This window comes from Bufo gargarizans, chromosome 4, assembly GCF_014858855.1.
Source record: "Bufo gargarizans isolate SCDJY-AF-19 chromosome 4, ASM1485885v1, whole genome shotgun sequence".
NCBI classification, from domain to species: Eukaryota; Metazoa; Chordata; class Amphibia; order Anura; family Bufonidae; genus Bufo; species Bufo gargarizans.
In genome coordinates this window covers 3518481-3540642 of record NC_058083.1, presented here as the reverse complement: position 1 = coordinate 3540642, position 22162 = coordinate 3518481, and the positions used below count along the sequence as shown (strand labels likewise).

Below are 22162 nucleotides of genomic sequence, written 5' to 3'. Positions count from 1 at the left end.
CCCTCTCCGATCGGGGGGCTGCTGTGCCTTTGCAGCCCCCCGATGGGAGAGGGAGAGAGCTCCCAGACAGCCCCGTCCTTACCCTTCCCCATCTGCGCAGTTGTGGCCACAACTGAGCAGACGGGGAAGGTTCCCATGGCAACAGGACGCCTTCTCAGGCATCCTGCTGTCCATGGTGCTGAACAGATCTGTGCTGAAGGCATAGATCTGTTCAGACAAAGTGTAAGTAAAATACAGTACAATACCCTATATAGTGTATTGTACTGTACTATACAGACATCAGACCCACTGGATCTTCAAGAACCAAGTGGGTCTGGGTAAAAAAAAAAGTGAAAAGTAAAAATCAAAAAACACATTTTTCACTGATTAAAAATGAAAAAAATAAAATTCCCTACACGTTTGGTATTGCGTGTCCGTAACGACCTGATCTATAAAACGGTCATGTTACTTTACCCGAACGGTGAATGCCATAAAAATAAAAAATAAAAAACTATGATGAAATAGAAATTTTGCCCACCTTACTTCCCCAAAAAAGGGTAATAAAAGTGATCAAAAAAGTCACATGTACGCCAAAATTGTAACAATCAAACAGTCATTTGTTTCAAAAATGAAATCATTGTGTAAAACTTACATAAATTAAAAAAAGTATACATATTAGGTATCGCCACGTCCGTATCGACCGGCTCAATAAAACTATCACATGACCTAACCCCTCAGGTGACCACCGTAAAAAAATAAAAATAAAAACGGTGTAAAAAAAGCATCTTACGTCACAAAAAGTGTAATAGCAAGCGATCAAAAAGTCATATGCACCCCAAAATAGTGCCAATCAAGCCGTCATCTCATCCCGCAAAACATGAGACCCTACTTAAGATAATCGGCCAAAAACTGAAAAAACTATGGCTCTTAGACTATGGAGACACTAAAACATTTATTTTGTTTTCAAAATGAAATCATTGTGTAAAACTTACATAAATAAATAAAAAAAGTATACATATTAGGTATCGCTGCGTCCGTGACAACCTGCTCTATAAAATTACCACATGATCTAACCTGTCAGATGAATGTTGTAAATAACAAAAAAAACGGTGCCAAAAAAGCTATTTCTTGTTACCTTGCCTCACAAAAAGTGTAATAAAGAGCAACCAAAAATCATATGTACCCTAAACTAGTACCAACAAAACTGCCACCCTATCCCGTAGTTTCTAAAATGGGGTCACTTTTTTGGAGTTTCTACTCTATGGGTTGAATCAGGGGGGCTTCAAATGGGACATTGTGTCAAAAAAAAACAGTCCAGTGAAATCTGCCTTCCAAAAACCGTATGGCATTCCTTTCCTTCTGTGCCCTGCCGTGTGCCCGTACAGCGGTTTAAGACCACATATGGGGTGTTTCTGTAAACTACAGAATCAGGGCCATAAATAATGAGTTGTGTTTGGCTGTTAACCCTTGCTTTGTAACTGGAAAAAAAAATTAAAATGGAAAATCTGCCAAAAAAGTGAAATTTTGAAATTGTATCTCTATTTTCCATTAAATCTTGTGCAACACCTAAAGGGTTTACAAAGTTTGTAAAATCTGTTTTGAATACCTTGAGGAGTGTAGTTTCTTAGATGGGGTCACTTTAATGGAGTTTTTACTCTAGGGGTGCATCAGGGGGGCTTCAAATGGGACATGGTGTAAATAAACCAGTCCAGCAAAATCTGTCTTCCAAAAACCAAACGGCGCACCTTTCACTCTACGCCCCGCTGTGTGGCCGTACAGTAGTTTACGGCCACATATGGGGTGTTTCTGTAAACGGCAGAGTCAGGGCAATAAAGATACAGTCTTGTTTGGCTGTTAACCCTTGCTTTGTTAGTGGAAAAAATGGGTTAAAATGGAAAATTGGGCAAAAAAGGAAATTCTCAAATTTCATCCCCATTTGCCAATAACTCTTGTGCAACACCTAAAGGGTTAACGAAGTTTGTAAAATCAGTTTTGAATACCTTGAGGGGTGTAGTTTATAGAATGGGGTCATTTTTGGGTGGTTTCTATTATGTAAGCCTCGCAAAGTGACTTCAGACCTGTAGTGGTCCCTAAAAATTGGATTTCTGAAAAATTTCAAGATTTGCTTCTAAACTCCTAAGCCTTGTAACATCCCCAAAAAATAAAATATAATTCCCAAAATAATTCGAACATGAAGTAGACATATTGGGAATGTAAAGTCATCACAATTTTTGGGGGTATTACTATGTATTACAGAAGTAGAGAAACTGAAACTTTGAAATTTGCAAATTTTTCCAAGAAAAATAAAGTAAAAAAATATTTTTACTTCATTTTTCCAGTGTCATGAAGGACAATATGTGACGAAAAAACAATCTCAGAACGGCCTGGATAAGTCAAAGCGTTTTAAAGTTACCACCACTTAAAGTGATACTGGTCAGATTTGCAAAAAATGGCCTGGTCCTTAAGGTGAAATAAGGCTGTGTCCCTATGGGGTTAATGACAGCAATGAAATTCAGTGGAAAGGTTTTTTTTGGGGATTAAGTTAATTTTCATGGCAAAGAAAGACTATGCAATTCATCTGATCACTCTTCATAACATTCTGGAGTATACGCAAATTTCTATCATAAAAACTTAAGCAGCAACTTTTACAATTTCCAATATTTATGTAATTCTCAAAACTTTTGGCCACGACTGTAGTGCACCCCACACAGGGAGACAGGATACCAATTAAGGATTTTGCAATGTGCAAGACACGTAATGTCATATACTGATTGAAATGCCCATGTGGTAAGATATGTGTTGGGCAAACATCTCGGTCTATGCGGATCAGAATCAATGAGCATAAGTCCAACATTAGGAAGGAACTCAGAAGAGAGAGTAAGATGGATACAGTCGAGGTGAAAAAAACAGGTGAAACTACGGTCGTCCGACATTTTTATGATCGGGCCCATCAGGTTTCAGATCTTAGGTTCTGGAGGTGGTAAAAAGAGGAGTCCATGAGGAGGATAACAGTAGGAGATTGTTACAAAGGGAGACCTTTTGGATAGTGAAACTCCAGTCTTTAATACCTAAAGGGTTAAATGAAATTTGTAGCTTTAGTGCATTTATACAATTGATCACTTTCATGTGTTAGGGTTATTTATGGCTATGCATTTTGTATAAAACGATATGGTTTGTATATATGCATCAGCTGTTTGTGCTATAAAAATCCCACCTCCCCCTCTACCTGCATGCACAAGTAAGGAGGCGTGTTCTCCCGAAACTTCACGTGGAGGGGAGGAGGTGTGAACGATGTCTGTCTCAGCGTCCCTCATGATGTACCATCATTTTATATTGGAATGAAGTAAAAATAAAAGAAACAAAAGGTTTTTTTTTTACCAGCGACTTGTCAGTACGACGTCTGTTGCTCACTCACATACAATATTGGGAGAATGCCATAATATGAACACACACGTCTGCAAGTCTGAAAAACGAATTTATTTGTAGAACATTATTCTTACACAAAACATCAACATGTCTTCTCTTCTATGTGGATCTCTTATGTCAATCAAAACTAAAATTTCTTGGTAAAGCATCTCCCGCATTCTGATCATGAAAATGGTTTCTCTTCTGTGTGAACTATCTTGTGTGGATCAAGACTTGATTTCTGGTTAAAGCATTTACCACACTTTGAACATGAATATAGGCCTCTCTCCTGTGTGAATTATTTTATGTTGATCAAGTCCTGGATTTTCGGTTATAGTATCTCCCACATTCTGAACGTGAATATGGCTGTGTGAATTCACTGATGTGCAACCTGATATGATCTATCTGTAAAACATTTACCTCAAAACTGAACATGAATACGGCTTCTCTCCTGTGTGAATTCTCTTATGTTGATTAAGATTTAATTTCCTGACAAAGCATTTCCCACATTCTGAACATAAAAATGTTCTCTCTCCTGTGTGAATTCTCAAATGTGTAGAAAGATATTTTTTTTCTGTGAAACTTTTCCCACATTCTGAACATGAATATGGCTTCTCTCCTGTATGAATTATTTTATGCTAATCAAGATGTGATTTCTTAATAAAACCTTTCATACACTCAGAACATGAATACGGCTTCCTCCTTTGTGAATTTTCTCATGTTTTAAAAAGTTTGATTTATGTCTAAAACATTTCCCACATTCTGAACATGAATACGGCTTCTCTCCTGTGTGTAATCTCTTATGTTGATCAAGGGTTGATTTCTGGCTAAAACATTTTCCACATTCTGAACATGAAAATGGTTTTTCTCCTGTGTGAATTCGTTTATGTTTAGTAAGACTTTTTTTTTCTGCGAAACATTTTCCACATTCTGAACATGAAAAAGGTTTTTCTCCTGTGTGAATTCGTTGATGTATAGTAAGACTTGTTTTTTCTTTGAAACATTTTCCACATTCTGAACATGAATAAGGCTTCTCTCCTGTGTGAATTCTTTTGTGAAGATCAAGACTTGATTTGTGGTTAAAACATTTCCCACATTCTGAACATGAATATGGCTTCTCTCCTGTGTGAATTCTTTTGTGATGATCAAGACTTGATTTGTGGTTAAAACATTTCCCACATTCGGAACATGAATATGGCTTCTCTCCTGTGTGAATTCTCTGATGAGCAACCAGATATGATTTTTTTGAAAAACATTTACCACACTCTGAACATGAATTTGGCTTCTCTCCTTTGTGTATTATTTTATGATAATCAAGACTTGATTTACTGGTAACAGATTTCCCACATTCTGAACATGAATATGGCATCTCTCCTGTGTGAATTCTTTTATGATAATTAAGACTTGATTTATTGGTAACACATTTCCCACATTCTGAACATGAATACGGCTTCTCTCCTGTGTGGATTCTGAGATGTGTAGTAAGACCTTTTTTGTGTGTGAAACATTTGCCACATTCTGAACATGAATATGGCTTCTCTCCTGTGTGAATTCTTTTATGATAATTAAGACTTGATTTATTGGTAACACATTTCCCACATTCTGAACATGAATACGGCTTCTCGTCTGTGTGGATTCCGAGATGTGTAGTAAGACCTTTTTTGTGTGTGAAACATTTTCCACATTCTGAACATGAAAATGGTTTTTCTCCTGTGTGAATTCGTTGATGCATAGTAAGATTTTTTTTTTCGGCGAAACATTTTCCACATTCTGAACATGAAAATGGTTTTTCCTTCGTGTGAATTCGTAGATGTATAGTAAGATTTGTTTTTTTTTTTAAACATTTTCGACATTCTGAACATGAATAAGGCTTCTCTCCTGTGTGAATTCTTTTGTGATGATCAAGACTTGATTTGTGGTTAAAACATTTCCCACATTCTGAACATGAATATGGCTTCTCTCCTGTGTGAATTCTCTGATGAGCAACCAGATATGATTTTTTTGAAAAACATTTCCCACACTCTGAACATAAATTTGGCTTCTCTCCTGTGTGAATTCTCTTATGATAATCAAGACTTGATTTATTGGTAACACATTTCCCACATTCTGAACATGAATACGGCTTCTCTCCTGTGTGGATTCCTTTATGTTGATCAAGGCTTGATTTTCGGTTAAAGCATTTCCCACATTCTGAACATGAATATCGCTTCTCTCCTGTGTGGATTTCTTTATGTTGATCAAGTATTGATTTTCGTTTAAAGCATTTCCCACATTCTGAACATGAATATGGCTTCTCTCCTGTGTGAATTCCTTTATGTTGATCAAGGCTTGATTTTCGGTTAAAGCATTTTCCACATTCTGAACATGAATATGGCTTCTCTCCTGTGTGAATTCTGAGATGTGTAGTAAGATCTTTTTTGTGTTTGAAACATTTCCCACATTCTGAACATGAATATGGCTTCTCTCCTGTGTGACTACTTATGTTTACAGAAGGCTCTGACTTATATCTGAACTGTTTTCCACGTTCCTCACAATTAAACCTTTTACCCTGTTTCTGCCCTATATTTGGGGTAATAATCTGTGATTGATCAGTAGAAGATTCCTCATGTTTAGGGTGATTATATGATAGATTTGGACTTGGGTTGATAATCTGTGATTGGTCATAAGAAAATTCCTCAATTTTGGGGGAATTATTTGATGGCTCTGCATTGTGAAGTCCTGGATGTACAGTACAGGTAATTAAGTTTTCTTCTGAGGAGCGCTGCCTGGTATCTTCATCTTCTTTATAATCTAGAGATAACATGATGTTTCCTTCAGGCTTCTCACAGGGATTTTCTGTTAAGATTAAGAATAGATTTTATGATTTATTGTTAAAACTTTTTGATAAATTTATCACATTCCAATGAGGCTGGATTCACATGTAACATACATATCCATCTATGTTACGTGCACATGTATCTATGATGCTGTGAGTTGATGTCAGCTGAACCTGTGGTCGGGACACATGTGCACAATACTGATGGATAATACAGTTGCAAGAAAAAGTATGTGAAACCTTTGGAATTATATGGATTTCTGCACAAATTGGTCATAAAATGTGATCTGATCTTCATCTAAGTCACAACAATAGACAATCACAATCTGCTTCAACTATTAACACACAAATAATTAAATGTTACCATGTTTTTATTGAACACACCATGTAAACATTCACAGTGCAGGTGGAAAAAGTATGTGAACCCCTAGACTAATGACATCTCCAAAAGCTAATTGGAGTGAGGTGTCACCCAACTGGAGTCCAATCAATGAGATAAGATTGGAGGTGTTGGTTACAGCTGCTCTGCCCTATAAAGAACACACACCAGTTCTGGGTTTGCTTTTTCACAAGACGCATTGCCTGATGTGAATGATGCCTCGCACAAAAGAGCTCTCAGAAGACCTACAATTAAGAATTGTTAACTTGCATAAAGCTGGAAAGGGTTATAAAAGTATCTCCAAAAGCCTTGCTGTTCATCAGTCCATGGTAAGACAAATGGTCTATAAATGGAGAAAGTTCAGCGCTGCTGCTACTCTCCCTAGGAGCGGCCGTCCTGTAAAGATGACTGCAAGAGCACAGCGCAGACTGCTCAATGAGGTGAAGAAGAATCCTAGAGTGTCAGCTAAAGACTTACAGAAGTCTCTGGCATATGCTAACATCCCTGTTAGCGAATCTATGATACGTAAAACACTAAACAAGAATGGTTTTCATGGGAGGATACCACAGAGGAAGCCACTGCTGTCCCAAAAAACATTGCTGCACGTTTACAGTTTACACAAGAGCACCTGGATGTTCCACAGCAGTACTGGCAAAATATTCTGTGGACAGATGAAACCAAAGTTGAGTTATTTGGAAGAAACACACAACCCTATGTGCGGAGAAAAAGAGGCACAGCACACAAAGTTGAGTCTAGGGGTTCACATACCTTTTCCACCTGCACTGTGAATGTTTACATGGTGTGTTCAATATAAACATGGTAACATTTAATTCTTTGTGTGTTATTAGTTTAAGCAGACTGTGATTGTCTATTGTTGTGACTTAGATGAAGATCAGATCACATTTTATGACCAATTTGTGCAGAAATCCATATTATTCCAAAGGGTTCACATACTTTTTCTTGCAACTGTATATAGTAAAAAGCAAGTACTAGATGCAGATAGGGATGTATACAGAGAGACCCTTAGTCGAGGTCATACTCTTTACTTCAACATCCAGGGACATTTCAAGTGCACTTACAGTTTAGCTCCCAGCTCCTGACGTGACTGCCTCCTCTCAGGGTCGATATTGCAGTGGCATATATGGGAAATTCTGTTCTTTTAAAATCGGCGCTCCTCAGGCACTTCCGGCCCGTGGAACGCACGCCGTGGCCTTACTTCCGGTCTGGTGGAACGCAAACATCACTTCTGGTTCTGCGATTCACCAGGACACCAGCCTCTAGCGATTGTTAGAGGTAGGAAGACACGATAGCACTTCTTTCAAGCCAAGCAGTGAACAGTTTAACCCCTAATATGCCTCCTACATGGGGGTAGCGGTCCCCCAGTGACTTCTGATGCAATAATTCCATTTATTCATCCAATGATTTAGGACATTGAGGAATCTCGGGTCCTTAGATACAGATCCAGATTCATAACAGATCACAATCATGACTCTGGTGGCGTCATCTTGTATTTATTTGAGTACTTCCCGCACTAATTATCAATTTTTGAACTATCATTAATACCTTAAACAGAAGCTTAAGGGGCTTAATCCTCTTTTCAGGGTGATCTTTTAGTTAAGAAATGTTTTCTATTTTTTACTAGCCAATTCCGTAATGTCCATCTAGAATATGGTCCAATCCCTCAGTCCGACCAGTTTCTCTTTTCCAACTGTGGGATTGTTTAACTGACCAGACCTACACTATTCAATGAAGCAGGTAAAAGATAGTCTCTCGTTCAGGCCTAGGGGTGCTTGAGACTTGCATCTAAAAATCCATTCCGCTTCTCTTTGGAGGATTTTTTATTCCAGTCTCTCTTTCTAGGAGACATGGGTACACTCTCCAGAGCAGAAAATTTTAGAGCCTTAGCACCTCCTCCATGGAATTCATTTACATGGTCGGCGATTGGCGTTACATTCTTCTTCGCTACATCATTTAGGTGTTCACAGATTATTTTCCTGAGTTCCCTATATAATCTTTTGGGCATGGGCATTGACAAATATAAATCACCCCTTTAGTCCTGCAATTGATGAAGTCTCTTATAGTGAAAACCCTGCCAGTCGTCGAGCATGTAACTGTCTTACATGTGGAAATGGAGGTGCACACCTTGCATTGCTACACATCTAAACATGCCCTTGGGTCTACGGTCCAGCCAAGTTCCTGACGGTGCCACTGGTACATAGTGGCTACGCATTAGCCTGTCTCTCAGGCTTCTGCCTTTGCGGCATGTGATACTTGAATAAGACATGATGTTCTTACTCACTTCGGGATCCATTTTAAGTGGCCAGTACTTTTCTAGTATTTCTTTTACCTCTTTATTTGCAGTGTCATAGATAGAAATAAGTCTGGTCTGTGCTTTTTCATTTTTATCTTGTTTTTTAGGGGTAAGCAAGGCCTCTCTATTTGTACCCAAAGCATACTGGAAAGCCTTCCTCAGAGTTGCATTGGGGTAACCCCTATCCCTTAGTCGGGAGTATAGTTTTTTAGATTATAGATGGAAATCCTCCAGAGATGAACAGTTTCTGCGCAAGCGCAGGTACTGTCCTCTTGGGATTCCCCTCTTTAGTGGGGGCGGGGGGTGGCTCTCCCATCTTAAGATGGAATTAGTTGCTGTGGATTTTCTAAACACATTGCTTGTTAACCTTTCCCCCTGCTTGTAGACTTTTACATCCAGGAAGCTGATGCATTCAGTCTGGATCTCAAAAGTACAAAGGCCTATCTCATTAATGTTAAGGGCATCCACAAATCTCATAAACTCATCTTTTGTTCCATTCCACAGCACAAAAACATCGTCAATGTATTTTGTCCAGAAGGAGATTTTATCCTGCCACCATATGGCGTGGCCGGGGGAAGACAATGTTGTCGTCTCACCGGCCCAGGAAGAGATTGGCGTACGTGGGGGCACATGCGCACCCCATCGCCGTTCCCCAGAGCTGGTGATAAAATCACCCCCTGAACAAGAAATAATTGTGCTTCAAAACATATTCCAATAAGCAGAGGATAAATTGGTTGTGATTTTTAGGATGCGTCCCTCTCGTACTAAGAAAATACTGGATTGCTAGTTATCCTTTGTCATGAGGGATGCTGCTATATAAAGACTCAACGTCTATACTTGCAAGTAATACAGATGGTTCAACGACTAGAGACTATTTTGTTCAAAAATTCCATTGTATCTCTTGTGTACGATGCCAGTGAGAGAACAAAATCTCTCATCACTTGATCTATGTATATCCCACTGTTTTGGGAGAGGGAATTGATACCAGGCACTATCAGGCGGCCCCTAAGGGGATTTGTCCCATTATGGACCTTTGGGAGGCTATAGAAAGTAGCTATTTGAGGAGCTGTAGGTAACAAAAATTCATATTCGGCCTTGCCAATGGTCTTGTTGCCCAGGCCAAATTGGAGAATAATCCTCAGGGTCTCCCGACAGGATCCGGTACCCCCTCCATCTTTCAGAAGGTCCAGACACATCCCAGAATAACATTCGTGATCCATGATCACCAAGTTTCCACCCTTGTCGGACTGCTTGATGACCATGGATCCATCAGACTCCAAATCAGTAAATTAATTCCATGGAGGAAGTGCTAAGGCTCTATAATTTTCTGCTCTGGAGAGTGTACCCATGTCTCATAGAAAGGGAGACTGGAATAAAAAAATCCTCTAAACAGAAGCGGAATGGATTTTTAGATATAAGTCTCAAGCACCCCTAGCCGTAAACGAGAGACTATCTTTTACCTGCTTCATTGAATAGTGTAGGTCTGGTCAGTTAAACAATTCCACAGTTGGAAAAGAGAAACTGGTCGGACTGAGGGATTGGACCATATTGTAGATGGACATTACGGAATTGGCTAGTAAAAAATACAAAACATTTCTTAACCAAAAGATCACCCTGAAAAGAGGATTAAGCCCCTTAAGCTTCTGTTTAAGGTATTAATGATAGTTCAAAAATTGGTCATTAGTGCGGGAAGTACTCAAAATAAATACAAGATGACGCCACCAGAGTCATGATTGTGATCTGTTATGAATCTGGATCTAAGGACCCGAGATTCCCCAATGTCCTAATCATTGGATGAATAAATAGAATCATAGCATGAGAAGTCACTGGGGGACCGCTCCCCCCATGTAGGAGGCGTATTAGGGGTTAAACTGTTCACTGCTTGACTTGAAAGAAGTGCTATCGTGTCTTCCTACCTCTAACAATCGCTAGAGGCTGGTGTCCTGGTGAATCGCAGAACCGGAAGTGATGTTTGCGTTCCACCAGACCGGAAGCAAGGCCACCGTGTGCGTTCCACGGGCCGGAAGTGCCTGAGGAGCGCCGATTTTAAAAGAACAGAATTTCCCATGTATGCCACTGCCATATCGACCCTGAGAGGAGGCAGTCACGTCAGGAGCTGGGAGCTAAACTGTAAGTGCACTTGACTGTCCCTGGATGTTGAAGTAAAGAGTATGACCTCGACTAAGGGTCTCTCTGTATACATCCCTATCTGCATCTAGTACTTGCTTTCTAATATATATGTTGGATTACAGGTAACAGCACCTATCATCAAAATAGGAGCTAGCGCGATACCCGGCCCTCATCTGACCAGGTCTATTGTACCATTATTGAGTATGACGTCTGCAATACCGACCTGAGACGACGAATGGGATAATACATATATGGTGATTGAACCATCTATTTAGACACTGCAAAAAGTGTTATTGTATATATCTCGGGATAAACACTTTAACAGGTGTCATCATATTATCTGCATCACTGGAACCGAGACTCTGCTTTGTACCATTATCTATGTTGTGGCAGTATCGTACATATGTTATTTGTTTACACCACACTATCACTGTTAGGGTGTTATAGGGAAAGGAGGGAAGGTACGCGGACAGGGAACCCCACCATCAGGGGTCACCCCTGGGCAAAGGTTAGAAAGAGTGTGTATGAGGCCCCTTTCACACTGGCGAGTTTTCTGCGCGGATGCGATGCGTGAGGTGAACGCCTTGCACCCGCACTGAATCCGGACCCATTCATTTCTATGGGGCTGTGCACATGAGCGGTGATTTTCACCCATCACTTGTGCGTTTTTCACGTAGGCCCCATAGAAGTGAATAAGGGGCTGCGTGAAAATCGCAAGCATCCGCAAGCAAGTGCGGATGCAGTGCAATTTTCACGCACGGTTGCTGGGAACCCGGTCTTTATTATTTTCTCTTATAACATGGTTATAAGGGAAAATAATAGCATTCTGAATACAGACTGCATAGTACAATAGCGCTGGAGGGGTTAAAAAAAAGATAAAATAATTTAACTCCGCTTAATCCACTTGTTCGCGCAGCCCGGCTTCTCTTCTGTCTTGTTCTGTGAGGAATAGGACCTTTGATGACGTCACTACGTTCATCACATGGTCCGTCACATGATCCTCCACCATGGTAAAAAAAGATCATGTGATGGACCATGTGATGAGCGTAGTGACGTCATCAAAGGTCCTATTCCTCACAGAACAAGACAGAAGTTATGCCGGCTGCGCAAACAAGTGGATTAAGGGGAGTTAAATTATTTTTTTTAACCCCTCCAGCGCTATTTTACTCTGCAGTCTGTATTCAGAATGCTATTATTTTCTCTTATAACCATGTTATAATGGAAAATAATACAATCTACACAACCCCGATCCCAAACCTGAACTTCTGTGAAGAAGTTCGGGTCTGGGTACCACATTCAGTTTTTTATCACGCGCGTGCAAAACGCATTGCACCCGCGCGATAAAAACTGAACAACGGAACGCAATCGCAGTCAAAACTGACTGCAATTACGTACCTACTCGCGCGGGTTTGCCGACACGCCCGTGTGAAAGAGGCCTTAGGGAAAGATTCCCCACACCAACCATCTACCTTCCCATTCACACTATACACTGTGTAAGTCTGTATTGTCTGTATGCCATAACTGTGGCGGATGCCATCATACAATAAGAGTCGCCGGCCAGAGGCCACCACTAAGGGGCATAAGTATAAATAATAGACAGTATATTCTAAAAGGGTCTGCAAAGTGACTTTAGAGAGAATGATAATCAGAAAGCATGTCGCTGGGTCTCACAGGAACCGTGGCGAGTGATATAGGGATGTTAATACCACAATGGAGAATCTCTCCTCTATCGGGGGATTGTGGGATCCATCTCCATCTTACCTGAGACTGTTTGCTCACTGAAGTATATCCTATGGATCCATCCTCACTTGCCTTAGTAACCATGACAACGTGATGTCATAGTCACATGACACAAGCAGCCCCAGTCACATGACCGAGGGCGGGTTTCTCATAATATTTTTGCATTCCCATTGAGAATTCACTCACCGCGGTTCCTGCGAGACCCTCAATGTTAGAGGCTCCGTCGACATGCTTTTCTGATTATTAATCTTTTCACCTATTAGTCCTTGTTTGTATCCATCATGGTTACCGTGCCAACGTGACATCACAGTCACATGACCAAGGGCGGACCATCAAAATGTACGACCATGTCTTCACCTACCTATCCTGCTGCTCACATTGCTTTGATAAAGGCACTTGCAGGTGTCGAAACGCGCGTCACCTCTTCCATGAGTGGCGAATAAACCCGATATGATTGCAGTACAAAGGAGTGACGTCCGCTAACCGTGCACCCATACCTTCACGCAGTGCCGCCCGACTATTCGGAACCAACACATGGTGTGCTGTCCGCTGAAGTGAACGGGTCCGCATCCGACCCACAAAAAGAGCTGATCAGATGCAGACCAAAAATATGTTTGTGTGCGTGAGCCCTTTAACCCTTTCCTGACCAGTGCCGTAATAGTACGTCGCTGGCAGGGTCTGTAAAGATAGCCGCGGGTGGCCGCCTGTTTCTTATAGCAGACACCGGCGGCGCCGAGCGTGCGTGCAGCAGCCCCCGTCTTTGTGAATGACAGGAGGCGGCTGCACAGTATTTCCTATAGACTCCAAGGCTGGTGCACTGCGGTCTACGAGAACAGCAATCTAATGATCGCTGGGTCTAGTTCCCTATGGGAAATATAAAAAAAAGTGTAAAAAAACATAAAAATAAAGTTTAAAAAAAAATAAAATCAAAATTAAAGAATCACACCCCTTTAACAAAAAAAAAAATATATAAAAAAAATATCACACTTATGGGTATCATGAAAACAAAGTATCTTCCCCATACGGCAAACAGTAAAATGAAGGGGGAAAAAAACGTCAAAATGGCCAATTCGCCATTTCTGGTCGCCCCATTTTCTACAAAATGTTTTAATAAAAAGTGATCAAAAAGTCATACACCCCCCAGAAAGGCATCAATTAAAAGTTCAGTTCTCCCCGCAAAACATGAGCCCCCATACAGCTCCGTGCACATAGTTACAAAAACGTTATAGGGGTCAAAATATAGAGACCAAAAAATAAAACGGATTTTATCCCAAGAAAAACTATACATATAAGGTATCGCCGGATTCGCACTGACCTGTAGAGTAACATTAACTGGTCAGTTTTATCGCACATCGAACGTTGTAAATAAAACACCCATTTTTTCACATTTGACCCCTTTTGGAATTTACTTCCGGCTTCCCTCTACATCATACGCAATATTTAATGGTGGGTTGGAAAGTACAACTTGTCCTGAAAAACCAAGCCCAGATCTGGCGATGTGAACAGACAAACAAGTTATGGCTCTGGGAAGGCAGAGGTAGAAAGGGTTAAAGGGCAGGCTGTGCAGCCACGTACTGGACATTGCAGGAAGTACAAGTTATTGGACTAGGAATGTAGTGTCCTCTGTGCTGCAGGATTCTCCGGACTGAGATATGTCGTAGGATCTCAATACCGGAGGAAAACGCTTCAGTTCTGTCCCTTCGCTGTCAATGGGGACAAAACGGAACGGAGTCACCAGATTACATTCCGTCCCATTTGGCCGGACAGAAAACGCTGCATGCAGTGGTCATGGGATATTGTGTCTGAGAAAACGGATCGACCACCATTGACTTACAATGGTTTTGGCGCTGGATCCATCTTGGTCATCTTGAAGATAATAGAACCGGATCCATTTATTACAGATACAGACGGTTGTAATATCCTAACGGAAGTGTTTTTGCTGAACTCTGCCGGACCCTGCAAAAACGCAGATGTGAAAGTAGCCTTAGGGCGCATTCACATGAACGTGGTTTGGTTCCGCACCCAAGACACATGTTTTGCGGCTCGGGTGTAGACCATTCACTACAGTAGGCCACACTCTGTGCGCTGTCCGAATCTGTTACTCCGTTCCGTGGCCCCGCAAAAATGTATAACCATGTCCTATTCTTGTCAGCTTTACGGATAAGAATAGGCTTTACTATAATGGGCCACCTGTTCCGTAAACTGCAGATGGCACATGGGCGGCATCCGTATTTTGAGGATCCGCAATTTGCAGACAGTAAAACATGGCATGTTCGTGTGGATGAGCCCTAAAGAAGATGCACCACTTCCAAAAACCGGCAAATTTTGCAGATATTGTGTCCGCACTTATGAGAACCATTCACACTAAGGGCTCATGCACACGGCCGTGAGCGGTCCGTGGAACCACGGGCTGGATTCCTGCTGAGAGCAGGAGCCCACGGTGTCATTGGTTACACTGCTATGATCTATTAAAAAAACACTTACCTCTCCTGCTCCTGGTCACCATCGCGATCCTCTTCATTCTGCTGTCGGCTGGCTGTGTATAGCGGCACACAGTGTGAGGTCACAGAGAGACCTCACGCTGTGCGCAGCCCTGCACAGCCGATAGCCGAGCCGTGGACCAGGAAGCGGTGAGTACAGATCCTTCACCGCTTACTGGTCCTTCTGTATTAATAAAGCACTTCCATAATGGAAGCGCTTCATTAGTACAGCGTTAAAGACTGCCCTGATCGCCGCGACCCGGCAAACCATCCTCCAGGGCCCGGTCCTAAGCCGCAGCACGGCGGTTGAGGACTGCTGATGTAGGGGACACAGCAAACACGTGGAAGAAGGTGCTCTGGTCAGAGGAGACCAAAGTGGAACTTTTTGAAACAAATGCAAAATGCTATGTGTGACAAAAACTACCACTGCACATCACCCTGAACCCACCATACCCACCGTGAAACATGGTGGTGGCAGCATCATACTGTGCGGGGGCTTCTTTTCAGCAGGGACAAGACTTCAATATAGCTGTTCACAGACGCTTCTGCAGAGAAACCTCACACAGACTTGTACTTTGTGTTCGTCGATCACATAAAATCCCAATAAAATACATTTAAAGACTATGTATGGGGAACATTATTTCTATGATTGCATTTTACTCATTTTGGCTGTTCTGTCACAAAGGGTTAAATGTTTTTCTAGCTCTGTGACTGGTACTTGTGCTGGTCATCTAATAATGCTGATCTCTAAATTACTAAGGCCTGTATTACACCAACAGATTATCTGACCAATATCTGTCCAATGAGACCAATAGTTGGTGTGTATAACAAAAGATCTGTGTGTGTAATAGGCCATCTGACCAATGAATGGTCAGAAAATCTGTCAGATAATCTGTTGGTGTAATACAGGCCTTAGAGGCCATCAGTAAGATAAGAACTGATCTATAATGAGTGTCTATAATGTCAGAGATAAGGAGCCCGTCACCTCCCTGCCTGACGGAGCAGAGAGAAAACTCATATCCTGCCAGTAGAGCATCTCAGCTCTGTACAGAGAAAAGGACTCCATATTTTGAATCGACCATTTAAAAAAGATTTTCACCTCAAAATAAGTACAATACGCTAATAAAAAAAAGCCCCCAAAAGTGTCCATAGCTGTTAAGTTTCTGGGTATAACATAAAAAATTTGACAATCTGATCATTCATAATAAAAGCCATTACTACATGTCTCCAGCCTTTATAGTGTAGAAGTAATGTCATCTATAACACCCGGCATCTGATGTCACCAACCTGAGGTATAACAGTCATTACTACATGTCTCCAGCCTTTATAGTGTAGTAGTAATGTCATCTATAACACCCGGCATCTGATGACACCTACCTGAGGTATAACAGCCATTACTACATGTCTCCAGCCTATATAGTGTAGAAGTAATGTCATCTATAATACCCGGCATCTGATGACACCTACCTGAGGTATAACAGCCATTACTACATGTCTCCAGCCTTTATAGTGTAGTACAAACCGGATTCCAAAAAAGTTGGGACACTAAACAAATTGTGAATAAAAACTGAATGCAATGATGTGGAGACGGCAAATGTCAATATGTTATGTGTAATAGAACGTAGATGACGGATCAAACGTTTAATCCGAGTAAATGTATCATTTTAAAGGAAAAATACGTTGATTCAAATTTTCACGGTGTCAACAAATCCCCCAAAAGTTGGGACAAGTAGCAATAAGAGGCTGGAAAAAGTAAATTTGAGCATAACGAAGAGCTGGAAGACCAATTAACACTAATTAGGTCAATTGGCAACATGATTGGGTATAAAAAGAGCTTCTCAGAGTGGCAGTGTCTCTCAGAAGCCAAGATGGGTAGAGGATCACCAATCCCCACAATGTTGCGCAGAAAGATAGTGGAGCAATATCAGAAAGGTGTTACCCAGCGAAAAATTGCAAAGACTTTGCATCTATAATCATCAACTGTGCAGAACATCATCCGAAGCTTCAGAGAATCTGGAACAATCTCTGTGCGTAAGGGTCAAGGCCGTAAAACCATACTGGATGCCCGTGATCTCCGGGCCCTTAAACGACACTGCACCACAAACAGGAATGCTACTGTAAAGGAAATCACAGAATGGGCTCAGGAATACTTCCAGAAACCATTGTCAGTGAACACAATCCACCGTGCCATCCGCCGTTGCCAGCTGAAACTCTACAGTGCAAAGAAGAAGCCATTTCTAAGCAAGATCCACAAGCTCAGGCGTTTTCACTGGGCCAGGGATCATTTAAAATGGAGTGTGGCAAAATGGAAGACTGTTCTGTGGTCAGACGAGTCACGATTCGAAGTTCTTTTTGGAAATCTGGGACGCCATGTCATCCGGACCAAAGAGGACAAGGACATCCCAAGTTGTTATCAACGCTCAGTTCAGAAGCCTGCATCTCTGATGGTATGGGGTGGCATGAGTGCGTGTGGCATGGGCAGCTTGCATGTCTGGAAAGGCACCATCAATGCAGAAAAATATATTCAGGTTCTAGAACATCATCTGCTCCCATCCAGACGTCATCTCTTTCAGCGAAGACCCTGCATTTTTCAACAAGATAATGCCAGACCACATTCTGCATCAATCACAACATCATGGCTGCGTAGGAGAAGGATCCGGGTACTGAAATGGCCGGTCTGCAGTCCAGATCTTTCACCTATAGAGAACATTTGGCGCATCATAAAGAGGAAGGTGCAACAAAGAAGGCCCAAGACGATGGAACAGTTAGAGGCCTGTATTAGACAAGAATGGGAGAGCATTCCTATTTCTAAACCTGAGAAACTGGTCTCCTCGGTCCCCAGACGTCTGTTGAGTGTTGTAAGAAGAAGGGGAGATGCCACACAGTGGTGAAAATGGCCTTGTCCCAACTTTTTGGGGATTTGTTGACACCATGAAATTCTGATTCAACATATTTTTCCCTTAAAATGGTACATTTTCTCAGTTTAAACTTTTGTTCCGTGATTTATGTTCTATTCTGAATAAAATATTAGAAGTTGGCGCCTCCACATCATTGCATTCAGTTTTTATTCACAATTTGTAGAGTGTCCCAACTGTTTTGGAATCCGGTTTGTAGTTATGTCATCTATAACACCCGGCATCTGATGACACCTACCTGAGGTATAACAGCCATTACTACATGTCTCCAGCCTTTATAGTGTAGTAGTAATGTCATCTATAACACCCGGCATCTGATGACACCTACCTGAGGTATAACAGCCATTACTACATGTCTCCAGCCTTTATAGTGTAGAAGTAATGTCATCTATAACACCCGGCATCTGATGTCACGTACCTGAGGTATAACAGCCATTACTTCATGTCTCCAGCCTTTATAGTGTAGAAGTAATGTCATCCATAACACCCGGCATCTGATGACACCTACCTGAGGTATAACAGCCATTACTACATGTCTCCAGCCTTTATAGTGTAGTAGTAATGTCATCTATAACACCCGGCATCTGATGACACCTACCTGAGGTATAACAGCCATTACTACATGTCTCCGGTGACTTTACTAGTATAAAACCATTAGCCTGCTATTTAAAGACTCAAAGCTGGGTCACTGGCCGGAGTGCTCCTTTACTGCAGCTCTGAGGTGGAGCTCCATCATAAGAGACCTCCCAATTCACTTCCTCCATTCATTATTCCATACCTGTGGTCACATGGACTGGAATGTCCTCCTCCACCTCACTCTTACACGGGGGATCGCCCATCATCCGCTCTTCTCCATTCTCCACTTTAATATCAGTCACATCTTCCCCCTGATTTGTCATCTGTAACAATTCAGGACAATACAGCAGACAGGTGGGAAATCTAACAGATCCACATAAGAGACCCCCACCATCTATGACCCCTCTATGACTGCAGGACCCCCCTATACAGATGTGTATAGGGCTCTGCTCCATCTACCTGGTGGTTCTCTGGGAGCTTCTCCTCTGGACAGTCCTGGAAATACAGAGGACGGGGACATCTCTCGGGGGGATTTACTTCTATGAGTCCATCTGTAAGAAAACACACAGAGACAGGAGAGATTATTACATGTGATGATGAGAGTAGTATCCAGGTGACCCATGACAGCCCCCCCTCCTTACACTGCTGATTGTCCCATAAATCCATCTCCTCTTCTGCTTCATCTTTAGCCTCAGCCTTAATATCCATCAGATTTTCATCCTAAAGAAGACAAATGTAAAATGGTCTTTGGTTCAGTCCCTTTCTGGTCAGATTCTGGGGAGACTTCAGCTCCATCTACCTGATGGTTCTCTGGGAGCTTCTCCTCTGGACAGTCCTGGGAATACAGAGGACGGGGACATCTCTCGGGGGGACTTCTCCTCCTGGAGTCAGAACCTATAGGAGATAACACACAGACTGAATACAATACTGAGTGCCACAAACAGGAGGAGGAACTCTGCTGTCAGCAGCCATCTCTGTAAATCCTCTTGTGGATCCTAAAATACGATAAAGAAGAGCAGAAACCTGCGGGTGGCTTAGGTTGGAGTTCACCCCGCTGCCCTCTGAGTGTCCAGATGTTTGGGGTGTAGCAGTCAGCAGCCTGGAAGTCTATGGGCAGCCAGCAGATTCACCCGCCATTTTATTGTTTCCAGCAGAATTTCTAACCCTTAATTTTTCTAATGGAAAAGAGAAATCCTCAGAAAGTGTGAAAGTGTGACCCCCATAGAGGGACAAGAGCGCCCCCCCGATAATCAGGACTGAACCTCCATAGAGGGACGAGAGCAGCCCCCGATATCAGGGCTGAACCCCCACAGAGGGACGAAAGTGCCCCCAATATCAGGGCTGAACACACCAACAGAGAGTAGAGGGCCCCCCGATATCAGGGCTGAACACCCCAAAAGGGAGTAGAGCGCCCCCCAATATCAGGGCTGACGTCCCTGATAAAGACTTCTGCATTTCCCGTACGTCTCGCACATCCCTCTTTCATCTCTCTTATTGTAGAGTCCTTTAGAGTTCATAAACTGTGTCCATATGCATTCATTTCACTTCTCATCTTAACAACAATACCTTCAACCTCCCCTTTATGGCAAACTACTCTAGAGTGGCCATAGAATATTTAGATCTGGTCCTCTGTTCTAAAGGCAAATCCATAGAAACCAGAACTTTCTTTAAGAAAGTAGATGGCAACAGCTATCTGGATTACCAAAGTGCACACTACAAAAAATGGAAAAATAATATTCCATTCGGCCAATTTAAGCGTATCCGCAGAAATTGTACGAACAACCTAGATTTCAAACATCAGAGTCAGATCATAAAAAGAAGATTCCAAAACAAGGGATACCCGGGTAAGATCATAGAAGCAGCTTACCAACGAGCACAGGGATTTACTCAAGAAGATTGCCTCTCCTAAAGATGGAACAAGTGGATTCAAAAGCCACCAAGAATTTCAGATCCACTTTCATCACCACATATAACATTAATCACAACATTCTGCGGAACATTCTTAACAAGCACTGGCCTATCCTACAATCAGATCCATTTTAGAAAAAACACATCCGACCAAGACGTCAGATAACCTTTAGGAGGGCTAAAACCCTCAAAAATCTCATTGCTCCTAGTAAGTTATGGGACAAGAAACAGAACAGATCACATACCATGACCCTATTTCCTGAAGTCCTCGGGAGCTTCAAATGTGGACACCGTCGATGCTAATGTTGTTCCAACATTTCTTCCAGAGTCACCAAATTTTCTAGTAACATCACTGGAGAACAATTTGAGATAAAATATTTCTTGAAGTGTTCATCCACGTATGTAATTTACCTATTAGAATGCACATGTGGGCTACAGTACATAGGCAGCACTACCCTGACCCTAAGGGAAAGAATCAACAAACATCGTTGGAATATAACAAATGGTTTTATGAAACATGGAGTATCCAGACATTTCTTTCAAACTCACAATAAGGACTCTGCAAATCTGTCTATAGCACCTATTGAACACATTCCTGAAACTCATGCCAACCGTTACCAGAAACTAAGACGTAAGGAAATGTTTTGGATTTTCAAGTTGCAAACATTAGAACCCTATGGCCTGAATGAATTGCTTGAGAGCAATTGCTTCTAATGAACTCTGGACCATACACTCCAACCAACTTCCTCAGACTAGCTATCTCACTCTAGGATCCTTCATCACTAATTCAGCCCAGCATATGCTACAACTGAACCTCCGAACTGACCACCTCGGGTCCAGAACCCATCCATCCCTCCACCCATTCCTCTATCCTCCCCTATCCCCAATCCTCCCCACCTGCTTTACCTCCCATCCGCATCCTGGTTAGTCCCCTTTCCTCAACCCGCACATTGGGTCCAACCAGCTTCATTGATCCTCCTTTTTTCATTTGGTCCAACCAGCTCCACGGATCTCCTCCACCAATCCCCCCGTCCTTTCCCATAGGACAGCCCTTCACCTCCATTCCTCTCCCTCTCACTGGCCACCCTTGCCCCTCTATCCCCCCTACACCCTCCTGTCAGTTACCTATGGTCACCCACCTTTCATATAGTCCCACTTATCCATATCACCAGCTAGGTCCCCCATTTGGTCCTGTTTCTTAATCCCTATCCGCCTACTAGTCTGACCCTCTCATATTTATACATTATATGCTCCCAAAATATACCACACACAGCCCTCCCCTCCAGTCATTCATGTTCATTCCCCTTATCTCCCTTCATTATGTATCGATCCGCTGCGCTCTGACAGTCAGTGCGCACACACAGCGCGCACACAGAGCAGGGACAGCTCCGGAGTAGCCAGCTGTCCATCCATGACTCCGCCCCCCTCCCCTTCTCTGCTCTGACAGTCAGTGCGCACACACAGCGTGCACACAGAGCAGGGACAGCTCCGGAGTAGCCAGCTGTCCATCCATGACTCCGGCCC

At 42.3% G+C, this 22162-nt stretch overlaps 1 protein-coding gene across 1 annotated transcript; it reads right to left on the bottom strand.

Annotated features, from left to right (window-relative positions):
• Nucleotides 1–3480: 3480 nt before the first annotated feature.
• Nucleotides 3481–18990, bottom strand: LOC122935769 (zinc finger protein 260-like). The gene is made up of 2 exons (XM_044291646.1): nt 18933–18990; nt 3481–6219 (listed from the first exon to the last, which is right to left on the bottom strand). The coding sequence occupies exon 2, from the start codon at nt 6185–6187 to the stop codon at nt 4055–4057; it is 2133 nt and encodes a 710-aa protein (XP_044147581.1). The 5' UTR covers nt 6188–6219; nt 18933–18990; the 3' UTR covers nt 3481–4054.
• Nucleotides 18991–22162: the final 3172 nt, after the last annotated feature.

Excerpts from the sequence above, each read along its gene's own strand:
- LOC122935769 (XM_044291646.1), bottom strand. The coding sequence starts at position 6,187 with ATGTTATCTCTAGATTATAAAGAAGATGAAGATACCAGGCAGCGCTCC.